Source organism: Narcine bancroftii, chromosome 6 (genome assembly GCF_036971445.1).
Source record: "Narcine bancroftii isolate sNarBan1 chromosome 6, sNarBan1.hap1, whole genome shotgun sequence".
Lineage (NCBI taxonomy): Eukaryota > Metazoa > Chordata > Chondrichthyes > Torpediniformes > Narcinidae > Narcine > Narcine bancroftii.
Genome location: NC_091474.1, coordinates 170760355 through 170774197, shown reverse-complemented (window position 1 = coordinate 170774197; position 13843 = coordinate 170760355). Strand labels below are relative to the sequence as shown.

At 38.9% G+C, this 13843-nt stretch overlaps 1 protein-coding gene across 9 annotated transcripts in view; it reads left to right on the top strand.

Annotated features, from left to right (window-relative positions):
- rcan2 (regulator of calcineurin 2) overlaps nt 1-13843 on the top strand; it is a 331626-nt gene that overhangs the window by 274421 nt on the left and 43362 nt on the right. For all 9 annotated transcript variants that reach the window (XM_069886741.1, XM_069886745.1, XM_069886744.1 and 6 more), the window contains one exon: nt 187-358. In XM_069886741.1, coding sequence (XP_069742842.1) covers nt 187-358 — 172 coding nt within the window. The remainder of the gene's footprint in view (nt 1-186; nt 359-13843) is intronic.

The following is a 13843-nucleotide window of genomic DNA, read 5'->3' as shown; positions in this document are numbered from 1 at the left end:
AAAATTCACCATGACCTCCATCTATCCTGTTACTTCTCTTTCATATTTTTAGAACATGTTAATCTTCCAATTAATGGGGAATATTATCCTGTGAAAGTATCTCAATTTGACTTTTCAGGTGCAAGAAATAAACACCATGATACATCATGGATTATGGCCTAAACAGGTACCTATGTTTTTCCTCAGGTTCAGAATCAAGGTTCAGAAGGAGATAACCTGCATCTTGCCCCCCCACAGCCAGCAAAACAGTTTCTCATCTCCCCTCCAGCATCACCACCTGTGGGCTGGCAACAAATTGATGATGCAACTCCAATCATCAACTATGATCTTCTCTATGCAGTGGCAAAACTGGGACCTGGTAGGTTTTACCATGTTCTGCAATTTTTTTACCACTATTGGTCAGTAACCTTTGGAAGAATAAACTTAAAATCAAATATAACTCTTTTAAGAATAGTATCCTCAGAAAAACTTGCAATGAATGGAGGTGGGGTGAATGAGGCTCTTGTTTTGGTTGACCAATAAGTGTTTAACATCTTCTGTTGAACTTTCATCGACATGACAATGTGCTCAAATATGATTTTACTTTGTTTATTTTATAGCTTGCTTGATCATTATACCATGAAATATTGTGATTCTTGTGATATCAATAAGCATGCGTTTAATTATATTTAATTTCATAGCTACTATTTAAATCAAATCACTTAGTATTACCTGCAACATTCTGCCTTTATTTCAGAGATTCTTAAAATGTGACGAAGAAGGCACTGAATGAAGAGATATAATAACTGTAATTTCTAGTGTTTTTACATGGATCAATAATGGCTACAAATTCTACAGAATAAGATAAAAATGCATATTGGATAAATATTAATTAAATAAGGGCAATTCTGCTAAGGTCAGAGCTTGGGACAAAATCTGGAAAGTTAAACTACAAATCCATAACTAATGCAGTCTCAGAATGTGTCAAGGATCTCAGCATCTATGCTGACTGACAGATACTGTAGTATGACTCATGTTTCTCTCGACAGCTCTCCGTTTGTCATGATACCAATAGTCTAATGATGGAAATTTAAGCTCTTTTCCCAAATATGCAAAACTCTTAACAATTTTCCTCAGATAATAAAATTTTCCATTATAAGTATTTGCTGTATTGTTGAGTATGGTATCCACAGTGCAGCCTGAACATTGGATAAGGTCAGGCTTCTCATCATCCATTACCCCACACTAACAACTCTGCAGTCTTTCTCAGCTTTCCCGGCCATATGGTTGTCACTTTGAAACTTTGGGTCTGAGGTGTTCCTGTGAGTGGCAACATTATGACAGCCTTTGATAACTCAAGTGGTCAAAGCTGCGCTTCAGGAATTCCAAATATCTCAGATGGTCATAGACAATGTAAAATAATCAAAATTCCAGGTTAATTAAAATTACATTGAAAGCAATATCAAAATGTAAAATAATTTTATTTAAATCACTTGGAGTTGCTGTTAGCTAAAAATGAACAGAAAAGAAATGTAAAACAAAATTAACGTTGTGAAAGCACTCAAATGGCTGATTTATAGTACACAGGCTGGATTCTATTTGTCCCGCCTCTTAGCTCAGTAGGTTAAAGAGCACCCCAGGACCCAGTGATGAGAGGTCAGATGCACCGACATTACCCATTCCATTTTTCCTCACTATAGTGGCAGTCGGAAATGTGCTGATCAACATACTGTAGCTAATAGCTGATTCTCCATAGAATTGTTGGGTGGCCTTCCATCTAAACTGACTGATGTTCGTCATCTCTTGGTACAGCAAGAAACCTCATTCCATGCTAAAGACCATCTTTAAGCATGTGATTAAAGCCAGAGTGTGTTGCCTGGATTTCATGCCTGACAGCTGTGCTGATTGAAGAGGTATGAGAAAAGCCTCTTAATTTATTTGAAGATGTGCTAGAGCCATACTTCACAAGACTATGCACCATGAGCTGTAAAGTGCTGGATGAATGTCATTTCTGTCATGGACTTGATGGACCACATCTATGCTCTAAACTTCTAATTTACTGTGATTTCACTGTCAAGGAATTAACATGTCAAAGGCAAGGTGCCCAATCTCCCATACTGTTCTAGGCAATTAAGCAAGAACTGGTTTTACTATGGTAGAAGAAAATGTTATTTAACCCATTGCCAGTGGAATGATTTCTCCTCAAGATATTAACATTTCCAGATAGAAATTTTGCCTCAGCATACCATTAAAAAAAAGGACCCCTTCTTCTCTTGTTGGGTTGCATTGAAATATATGTTCCTGATGTTCAAGGATTTTGGCTCCTTTCCATTAATGAAAACCCACATGGGGCAGACTTCATTTGCCCCATTCTCACTGTGTCCATTTGTCCACATACCACCCCATCATTATCCTCCAAGAGACAGATGAGCTGAAAATAAAGTTTTGAGTCAGTAGATGGACTGTGTATTAAATATTATCAACATCACTCTTGACCAGAAGAAAGTGAAAATGTAGCATTATTCATTGTGCAATTGTGACATTTACAATTCTAAGTGTTTATTCTGGATAACAAAATAGTCCAGGTACAGTCACCTCCCAAAAAAGACAATCTCTATCAACTTGCTCAAAGTTACATCTTATCAACTGCTTGCAAATCAAATTCATATTCTCAGCATGTCCGTAGACTTAAGATAAACATCAAATTGGCAATCTTCCCAAAAGAAAACTCCAAAAGAAATGTTAAAGTTAAGCTATGGATTATTGAGTAATGCTACAGTTTCAAAGCAAGAAAAACATGATAATTTTCTATAATTTTACATCAGTTCAAGGGTTTTTGACATCCAGTATTTACAATTGTGAGAAAATTTGATGTAACTGTGATTGACAATCCAAGCTAAGGACACAGAATTATTAAATTTAACATGGGTGAACTGGCTTTAAACATTTCATGGAAATAGATTTTGATTTTATTATTACTGTCCTCTTTATGACATTGCTTTTCACATGCTCACCATGACTGATACACATTTTAGCATGTGGATCAATGTAAGACCCATGTGTGGCTGGATAGATGCAAGGCTGCCAACCCCAATAGTTTGTTCTTCATCACCCTGAGCTATAGTAAAGAGAGTTTTGTCCATGCACCTCCCATTAGGAACAGATAAACACTGCTTAAATTTAAATGCTACATAAGACATGAAGTTTACATCCCTCAACTAAGAACAATGAAATTCCCTCATCTTGTGATTTCTGTAAGTGGATTTTATTGTTTTGTCTTTTGTGCCTCATTTCAGGTTTTCACAATCTCTACTGCTTAACTATCAAGATTTTCATTGAGCTGTTGAAAGTGGAAGGATGTTATTTTGTGGGGGATGGCAGCTGTTTCTATTTATAAAGCCAATCCATGTTAATGAGATAATAATGCTGATGAATCAAATTCAGTAAATTTGATGCGATGAAAATCCTCCCAATTGGCTGTAAAGTACTTTTTGAAACTATTCAGTATATATGAAACTTGCTTTTGAATAGGCAATGGATCCTATTAATAAACTGTCTATAATTTATTAGCAATTGCAACCAGAAAAGTCAAAAGATTAGGCAAATGACAAGTCAACACAAATGATATGGAGTCCCTGGAGAAGGAAAGAGGGTGGGAAAGGTTCCTATTGATGTATGAAGCAGAGTTTGATGAACTCTACATCTAGGCAGGTTAATAGTTTTTAGGATGAACTCTGCATCTAGGCAGGCTGATAGTTTTTAGAATGCATGTTCTTGAATACAGTGTTCTACAGGTAAGTAGAAATTCTGCTCGACCCACAGAGAAAAAGAATCTCAGGGTTGCATGTGATGTCATGTCTTTACTCTGACAATGAATCTGAACTTTAAACTTTGACAATGAGGCTGAAACCAAACAAAATTCCTAGCACCATAGGTAACATCAATATCAGATGGCAAGAAAACTGAGAAAAGGCTCTCGAGTTTGTTTTCTACCTCCTTCCAAATTGGCTTGTCAGAGGTTATTTATACTGTTTGTGAATCTGACTGTAAATCAGCTGGACATTTGTTCCCCCTTTCCCAACAATGCAGATGCTAGATTCTGAATTCAAAACAGAGTTTACAGAGAGAGAAAAACAGTTCATGTTAACTTAATATCCCATTTGATAGATGCTGTCTAATTGGGTATTTATATACAACAGGAAGGGAATGTCAAGTAGCATTGATTAATTAGTAAAATATTGTTATTTTAAGCCAGCTACTTAATCAAAATTAATCAATTTTAACCCAGCTACATAATCAAAATTAGTCCAAGAGATTTATTCATTGAAAATTTCTTTTTTTATTGTTTTGGCATTGAGCTGCAAATTGTTTTTAAATCTGAGCCAAACAGCTATCCTCTATCTGACCAGATTATTTCATGACCTTTATAATCTCTTGTGTTTGGAAACATTCAAAAACTTTGTAAAAACTATTCAGATAATTAAACCCAAACATTTTGCATATGTGAATATCTGATGTAAATCATAAAATTATGAAATTAATTAAGTAGAATCAATTAACCCCAAAATTGTTAATTGAACAAAATCTGCCCTTGGTCTTCTTGCAGTTTGTTTCCTTGTTTCAAATGAATGAAGATGCCATTCCTGTGCCAGAGTAGTTTCTTCAGTTTTTTAACTGCTTTGAAATTATCATAACATCTTACTTCAGTGCCTGAATCCAAAGGGAGTCCAAAGTTGGAGACAAATTGAGGAAATGCTGGTGAACAGATGCCAGCAAATTTGGGGCACTCATGCTCTCAATATACTTGCAAAGCAATCCCAGTCTTAATGGCACAAATGTGGGAAAATACCACAAGATATGTTCAGAATCTTCTCCACATAACGTGGACAAGACATCACTGCATCAATTTATTCCAAACTGTATCCATACTTAATTTACCACAATCTGAGTTGCAACGCTATCATGTTCTGTTATAACGGTACAGGTATACCCCACTATCTGAAAGTTACGTGTCCCTACTGAACCTTTTGTAAGCCAAAATGGCAAAAAGTGAAGGAGCGCTTACTTCATATGGCAAATATTTTTGACCATTCCCGGACACAAAAATAACCCACAAAATCATACTAATCAGCACTTAAAACCTAAAATAACACTAACATATAAAGGCAGGAATGATATGATAAATATATAACCTATATAAAGTAGAAATAATGTATGTACGGTGTAGGTTCACCTACCAGAATTGGGAAGAGAGTGAGTTTTTACAGCCCTGCCACAATGGCTGCTTTTTTGTAAAAGCAAAAAACATTTTGTAAAAGCGAACACGGCTTTCTTCATGAAAGTGAATTTTCATAATTCGAGTATTCGTAAAACGAGGTATATTGTATAGGTTTGGAAAGAGTGGGGTGGGGGGGGTGGGTTCAAGAACCTGAGAGCTACTGAAAAATAAAACTGCTTTCGAAGCTAGATGTGCGGGACTTCAGCCTTCTCTACCTTCTTCCTGAAAGTAGCAGTGAGAAGAGGTTATGACCAGGGAGATGGAGGTCCTTTATGATATTACTGCCTTCCTGAGGCAGTGCCTCACATGGATGGGAGATCAATACCCGTGATGGATGTGGCTAGGTTTGCCACTTACTGGAGCCTTCTGCATTCCTGGGCACTTGAGTTTCCAGTCCAGACCATGATGCAACCAATTCATATGCTTTACGCAGTGCACATGTTTGTTCAATAGAATATTCAATGACATGCCAAATATCCTCAGGCTTCTTAGAAAGTAGAGATGTTGCTGTGCCTTCTTCACAGTTGCCTCAATTACTGGCTCCAGGAGAGGTCCTCTTTTCGTGGATTCCCGTGAACTTGAAGGGGGATAACCCTTTCCACCAACCCATCAAAGACGACAGGCATGTGGTTCCTCATCCTCCCATTGCTAGAGTTTACAGTAAGGTCCTTGCCCACTGCTGTTCTCATCTCATCAATCTGAGTGTTGGTGGGAACTACTACTTGAAGAGGTTATGCCACTACCATTCAAGCACACATTTCCATGTGTATTCAGTGTCTACCTTTATTTCTCCAAAGGATAAAATCCTATTTTATTTAGAGTTGACCGTGGGTTTGAGCATGCTGTGGTAAACCATTGTTATGTATAATCGTCTGGTCAGGAACAATGATTGGCCCACCTTCTCCATGCCAACCCTCAATATGCCTACATGGCATACCCTGACGAACATAAAGACACCATCTTTGTCAGGGACTTGGCTCCCTCAGGGGCCCTGGAGACTATGGCTGTTCCCCCACACACCCCTCACTGTGGAACACACATGATGCACCTGACCTCTGGTACCATGTCTGTCCCAAGGGAGGTTACACCGGACTCATTTGCACCTACCCACCACCAGAACACTGATGAGTACATACAGGCGCCTGAGACTGTCCAGGATCACGCCACAGCACCGCAGCCCCAAACAGTGCTACGAAGGTCTCAGTGAATTACCAGACTACCTGAAAGACTGAACTTGTGACTTTGAATTGTAATCTTTTAAGTTCCACTTCACCCTACTGGACTCTTTAAAAATAAAGGTGAATGTGGTAAACCATTGTTATGTATAATTGTCTGGTCAGGCACATCTGTTGGCCTGTGGTACCTGTGGCCCCTTCCTACAGGCTCCTGTATAAAGATGACTGTTCCACAATCCCCTGCAGCTCAGTGTAGGACCACTGAACAGTATGGATGTGCTTGTGTTCTTAAGTGAATAAAAGTCTATTGGTTTCTTCACAATAGTCTTTTGAGTAATTGAGCATCTACCTCATGGACTCTGAGGTTTTACAGAATATCTCCACCAAATTTAAATGTATAGGAGAAACCTGTGCTCAAAGAATGAGTCTCCATGTTAACTATTCCCTTAATAGGAGTACATGGATTAGAATGTTATTCCAGGGAATGGGCTGCACACTGACAGCCCCACCGGTTACTCTGTGACAGTTCCACCAGCTGGTTTTTAGTAAAAGCAAAAATTATTTTGTAAAAGCGAACTTGAGTTCCTTCGTAAAAGTGAATTTGCGAAAAGCAAGTCCTCGTAAAGCAGAATATACCTGTATACACATCACATTATTCATATCAGTGATTTTCTGACAATTAATACTTTTGAATATTCAAGCCTTTAATATGTGCTTTGTAGATGCAAATACTTCGAACTTGAATACATGCCTAAGTCAGGATAAATATTGATCTTTCACTTGTCTGCACCTTGAGCAAATTGAGACGGAGATATTTTTAAAATAGAACTATCTATCCAGACAGATCAAAAGCCCATTCATCTCTATATTCTGAGTCATTTGACAGTAGCTTCAGGGTCTCATACATTCAGGAGTTAACAGTAAAGTCAAGTTGCTTAATGACCCATAACCAATTGCTATGCACCTGGAACATGGTGAAATTTGACAGGTAACTGAATTCAAAACTTGAAGGAAATCTTTCTGAATGTGTACGTCATCGTAAGAGCTCTACAATCACAAAACACCTCACTCAGGAACGATTGGATGTGGGTGTGAACCATATTTAACAACTAGAATTACATTGCTATACAAATTTAGCAGTTGCAGGACTCAGCCATAAAAGGCTTATTGTGTGGAAGGTTGATCAATTTTTATCCTAACATTGAAATAGCTGAATCTTTTCTTTCATTTGTTGCAAATGATACCCACTGAAAACACTGGCATCAATCTGCCCTTAAGGACAGCCTTTCAAAGCACTACTTCAGTAGCTGTTACTCATGAAGCAGTGGGAAGTGATAGTGTGCTGTGACAATTTGACTATCTAGCACAAAGATTTGTGTTTTTACTGGAAAGCCGAAAGGTAATGAAATACTACCTATCAAAAAGAGGGGTCTCAAGAAAGAAAATATGTTCTACTGCTATTGCTACTGAAACGGTGGGTTCTGTTGTGTGACGCATTGGCACTGCTTCCACTAAAACTTGCGAATGAGCAGAGTTTTAGCCTTGGCTATGTTTGTTTACTGGAAAATGCTTGAGGATGTTTGAGCATACATGTCATTCATTAAACTGTTTAAAGACATTTATTCCCACCAAGGTCATATTTGCCATCAAGTAAAAAGTGCCTCTGGGGCCATTAATAAATTCCATTTAGCAGTCAGATTTCTACTTTAGGAACATTGTCAGTTTGTTGATGAAAATTATTCTCTGTTACATCAAGGGGGGGGTCTAAATTCATAAAGGGAGTTTCTGCATGCAATGCAGTAAGATACAAAAGGGTCCATATGAACAAACCTTCTTTTCCCACCCCACCTCACTGACAAAAGGCAAAGGAGGAAAAACCCAACACCCAACCCCAACCCACCAATTTTCCCCTGCATCCATGTCTGCCTGTCCCGCATCGGACTTGTCAGCCACAAACGAGCCTGCAGCTGACGTGGACATTTACCCCCTCCATAAATCTTCGTCCGCGAAGCCAAGCCAAAGAAAGAAGATAGATTACATTGGTCAACAAAGATTTTGTTTCTTGAACACTTTGGGGTGTATTTTATGGATTTTGGGTTGCTGATCATAAAAATCACCTTAAAATGTTCCTATCACGTATCATTTTTTTAGAAATAACCTGATTTCTGATTTCCTGACATTTTTTAAATGCTTCAGGCATACAAAACCATGAAATGCAACATGTCATTGAAAATTCATTTCCTGCATTCACACTTGGGGTTCTTCCCTGCTGACCTTGGTGCCGCCGTCAGTGACGAACACGGTGAAAGGTTTCACCAGGACATTGCAACCATGGAAAATTGGTATCAGGGCAACTGGAATCCATCAATGCTGGCCAACTATTGTTGGACACTGACACAAGAGGCATCAGATGCTGAGTACAATTGAAAATCGGTGGCAAAACATTTTTTCGGTTAGTTGAACTTACATAGTGTGTCAGCATCATTATGTGATTAAACATACTAAATTCAATAAAGCTAATTTAATGTTTCTCCAACTTCCTACATGATACAGCAAATCTGAAATTAGATTTGTGTTCACTTGAAGTTGTCTATCAAAATCTCCATTTTTTTTCAGAAAGGAAACCTTTGGGGGGAAAAAAAACTGTTGTCCACTGGTCCCAATGTTTCCTTTTATTCCAGGCAACAAAGAATTTGTTTCTTCAACACTTTGGGGTATATTGTATGGATTTTGGGTTGCTGATCATGAAAATCACCTTAAAATTTTCCTATTTTACAGCTTGTGAAGGGTTGGGCAATTGATCTTGTCCTGTGATGGGGTCTTGGCCCCTTTCCCTCCACAGTTTTGCCTGACCTGCTGAGTTCATCCAGCAATTTATTATTGGTTTTGCTCAATATTCCACCATCAGCACTCTTGTTCCTCTCCTGCTTTTGTCAGTATTCCATTTAGATGTGATTGCAAATTGATCTCAGTATGGCTCACTATAAGGGGATGCTTGAGGTACTGAGGTTCCTTGCAGCGAACAAGTTCCACGAAATAACAAAACATTGGCCTAAACATTCAAGATTACCACCAATAAGGCCAAGAATGAAGTTAGAGAAAATAATTTTGCCCACTGTCACAGACAAAGAGCTCTTTGCTACAGATAGCTATTTAAATGCATTTTTAGGGGAACACAAATAAACACACAGGGTTAAAATAAATGAAGTGTGAGATTAAGAAAGTGGGTGGGAGGAGTGCTGAGAGCATAAATAGCAACATTAGCAAAGTGACCTTTTCCTGCCCTGTACATTCTGTGCAACATCGGTTGGAAACGATGAATTTCCTTTCCTTTCCTTCTGCATTTGGAAAAAGCTTTTGAAAGCTTAGAGGAAGCACTGCTTCAGGGCCTTCTACTGAAGAAACTGCTACCAGCAGTTTCAGCCGGCCGAGGAACTCCAGCCACTCCTTAAAGTGCCTAATCTTGAAATTTCCACCAAAAAATGTGACAAGTGTTTGAAAATGGGTTCAAGGCAACTGGGTCTTGGGTCACTACAATATTTGCAGTTGACATAACCTGCTACAAAACAAAATCCTGTGCAGTATCAAACAGCAAAGCTTCCATCCCAGAGGAACTCAATGCTTTCTACATCCGATTTGACCACGGTAATAGGGAATAACCACCCCTCTGCACCCCCACATCCTCCGATGATCCTCAACTGTCTGTATCTGAGAATGTCGTGCAGGCTGCCCTCAGGTGAGTGAATCCAAGGAAAGAATTCAGCCCGGCCGAAGTGAATTAATCAGGATGCTCTTTTTCAACTACAGTTCAGCATTTAACACCATCATACCCTCAAAACTGATTAGCAAACTCCACAACCTGGTACTCAACACCCCCTGTGTAATTGGATCATGGATTCCCTAATCTTCAGACCACAATAATCAGCTCTGGAGCACCACAGAGTTGGGTTCTTAGCCCCTTGCTCTACTCACTTTACACCTACAACTGTGTGGCTCTGTGTGACAATAACATGATCTACAAATTTGCCGACGATACTAAGGCAGTGGATTCTATTTTTAAAAAAGCAATGAATCAGCATACAGGAGGGAGAATGAAAACTTAGCTGAATGGTGCATACAACAACAACCTTGCACTCAATGTTACCAAAACCAAGGAGCTAGATGTTAACTTCAGGAAGGAAAAACCAGAGGTGTTCAATCCAGTGATTGTTCGGGGATCGGAGGTGGATAGGGTGAGAAGGATCTCGGAAGATCTTTCCTGGACCCAACGCACTAATGATATCATGAAAAAAATACTTCAGTGCCTCTACTTCCTCAAAAGTTTGCGGAGGTTTGGTATAACATCAGAAAACCTAGAAAATGTCTACAGTGTGGTGCAAAGTGTGCTCTCTGGTTGCATCATGGTCTAGTATGTAGACACCAATACTCCTGTAAAAAGTAGTGGACACAGCGCAGGACATCACAGGCATAACTCTCCCCTCTATCAGAATATCTACAGGAATATTGTCATTAGAGTGCAGCAACAATCATCAAGGATCCACATCTACACCATAAACAGGTGGGTACCACCAAAGATCCAGCACTGTTCTCGCTGCTGCCATCTGGAAAGAGATTAGTGCCATAAGACTCATACCACCAGGTTCAGGAACAGAGACTACCCCTCCACCATCAGACTCCTCAACAACCAATTCAATCAGGGGCTCATTTAAGGACTCTTAATTTTGCACTTTAATGACTTTTTTTATTCTCTCTGAATTGCACAGTCAATTTATTTACATCTATTTTATCATCTATTTAATTTTCTCTATTTGTTTACATGTGTACGTTGTGTAGTTTTTTGCATTACCAATAAGTGGTAATTCTGCCTCACCCTCAGGGAAAAAGAATCTCAGGGTTGTATGTAATGTCATGTATGTACTTTGACAATAAATTCAAAATCTGCAGTTCGTTGCTGAAGGGGATTGAAAGGTTAGAAGGCAATATTGCAGGGAAAATCCATTGGAGACGATGTGAGTATTTTTGGAGGTATAAAATTGATATGCGTCATGAGATTTAAAGGTCGGGGGCTAATTTGTTATTAATCAAGTAACATAATAGAAATTGCCCATGTCAACATGTGCATAAATGTGCTAAAGAAACTTAGCAGGTCACACAGCATACATTAGGGTAACCATTGTATGGGCCTGAGCGTTTCATCAGTAATAAGAAAAAAAACAAATGTCTGAATAAGAAGGTAATGGGGGGGGGGGGGGGAGGAGGAGGAGGGAGGCAAGGGAAAGGGAGAAACACAGGCTGGCAGGTAAGGGGTAACAGGTGGGTAGATGTGGGGGGGGGGTTGGGTAAAAGAGAAAAAAACTGAGAAATGGAGAAGAGGGCAGAGGCCCAAAAGGGTAGCTCTCTGATAGGAGGAGGAAGATGTATGCATCCGTAAACAATGTTATTTTAAAACTAAACATTTGATTCTTCCAATAAAATCGGGTTACTTCCATAAAGAATTTACTGTTTCTGTCCTTCTTGTAATCAACTCTAGTCACAGCAATGTTTTAATAAGCAGCATGAAAAAAATACAAAACAGCATAGAGATGATTTTAAATGAATTCTGATAGAATGATGTGCTATCAAAGAAATTGTCTTTCAGATAACGGATAATATCGAGAATAACTTTAACTTTGTAAGATAGGTGGATTGCATAAGTCGGATAGTTAAATTAACCATGTGAAGCAAATTTTTAGTTTGCTCTACTGACCTTTCCCAGATTGAATGAAGGCAGGAAATGATGAGGAATAGCTAAAACACTCTCAGGAAAAGCCTGTCATTTAATTCCTTTTGGAATTCTCGTTGCCTTTGTTATAATTTTTCTTGAACCTCTGGAAAGCAGATGGCAAAAAGAGCTACAATGACATGGATCCATCAGTTTTGTGCAAGTTCCTCTTCCAACCAACTGATCAGTGAACAGGCCCCTCTCTCCCCTGCTCCTCACCTCCATGTTGCCCCTTAACATCAACTGCCAGCACTGAGAGCCATGATCACTCACTTTTCATCCAATACCCCATCTCTCCCCAGAGATCTCGTTACAATCTGCATTTCTGCTCCTATCCCCACCACCTCTGCCTCACTCACATTACCCAAGTGTGAACTCCCAAGTTCCTTCAATCTCTGAAACCCTCCCTGCCCTCCTCTAGATTAACTCCCCTACCCCCAATATCAATCTGATCTTCCTCTGTATCACAATCTTTTTAGTATGGGTTCTGCTCACCCGTTTCTTGCAAATTCCATTCATTTCACTTTCAGTGAACCTACCTGAACCTAGGTTATAGGATTCTCTGAGCTTGCAAGTTCTACACTCTGCAAGTTCTGAGTCTGTTAATCAGGCTGGCTTCTGAAATTAATTTTAAAAATACACACCCAGCATGACAAGGAGATCTGGATTTCTGGATTTATTGTGCTACCACTCCAATATACCTCCCCAGAAAATGTCTGATGTAGAAAAGGCCTAGTTTATCTTTTTACTGTTTGGTTTTTTTGTCGTTTACTGATTATCCAGTATTGTGTGTAGTCTGGCAGCTGTGCTTGCCCATAGGTCAACAATGACAATGCCATGAAACAATGTGAAACAGTTTGGGATATCCTAAGTTCATGAAATATAAAAAAACGTAAATGCAAGTCCTATCTCCTTTGCACATTACTTAATTAATTCCATGTTAACAGGGTACCTCACTCAGTGAGGCTGTGCATGTTGAATGCATGGCTGGAACAGTATGGCAACATTTCTGTGTTCTCCATGAGCTGAGACTCTCCAATTCTCCCGAGATTCACTCGATGCAGAGCTGCTCTAAAGCCCTAGCGGTAAATCATGAAGTGGACTGGGGTTGTGAGGAGGTGAGAAGATTGGGTTGGTGGGTGTCAATTTTTCACTTTAAGAAAAGCACAACTCAGCATAATTTATTGATGGCCGGAGAGAAGTTTAAGCAAATAGAAAAGAAATATCTCATACTTGGGAAAAAAACTATGGCCCTTTTCAAGGAAATCCAATTATTTTTTTAAATCAACTGGTTGGTGAATCTAATTTATTACCATAAATTTAAGATTATTACCTAAAGATAGATGGGGCACTTTAAAGAGAATTATTTCAACACATAGTTGATGGAAGCAGAATCTCAAAGAGCTAGTGAAAGAAAGTTGAGAAACATTCAGAAAGGCTGAGGAAAGGGCAGTGGATGAAATTAAGTTAGTCAGTGTCGGAAAGCCAACATGGAGCAATAAGCCTAATGGCTTCTTACTGTACTATAAAATTGAAATTAGGACTCTTCTCTGATTTATATGCACATTGTATTTGTCTTGGAAATCAATTGGATTAAAATACAAGTGCTGCTTAGTAAATTGAAATCCCATAATTTTGTGATTTGCTTTA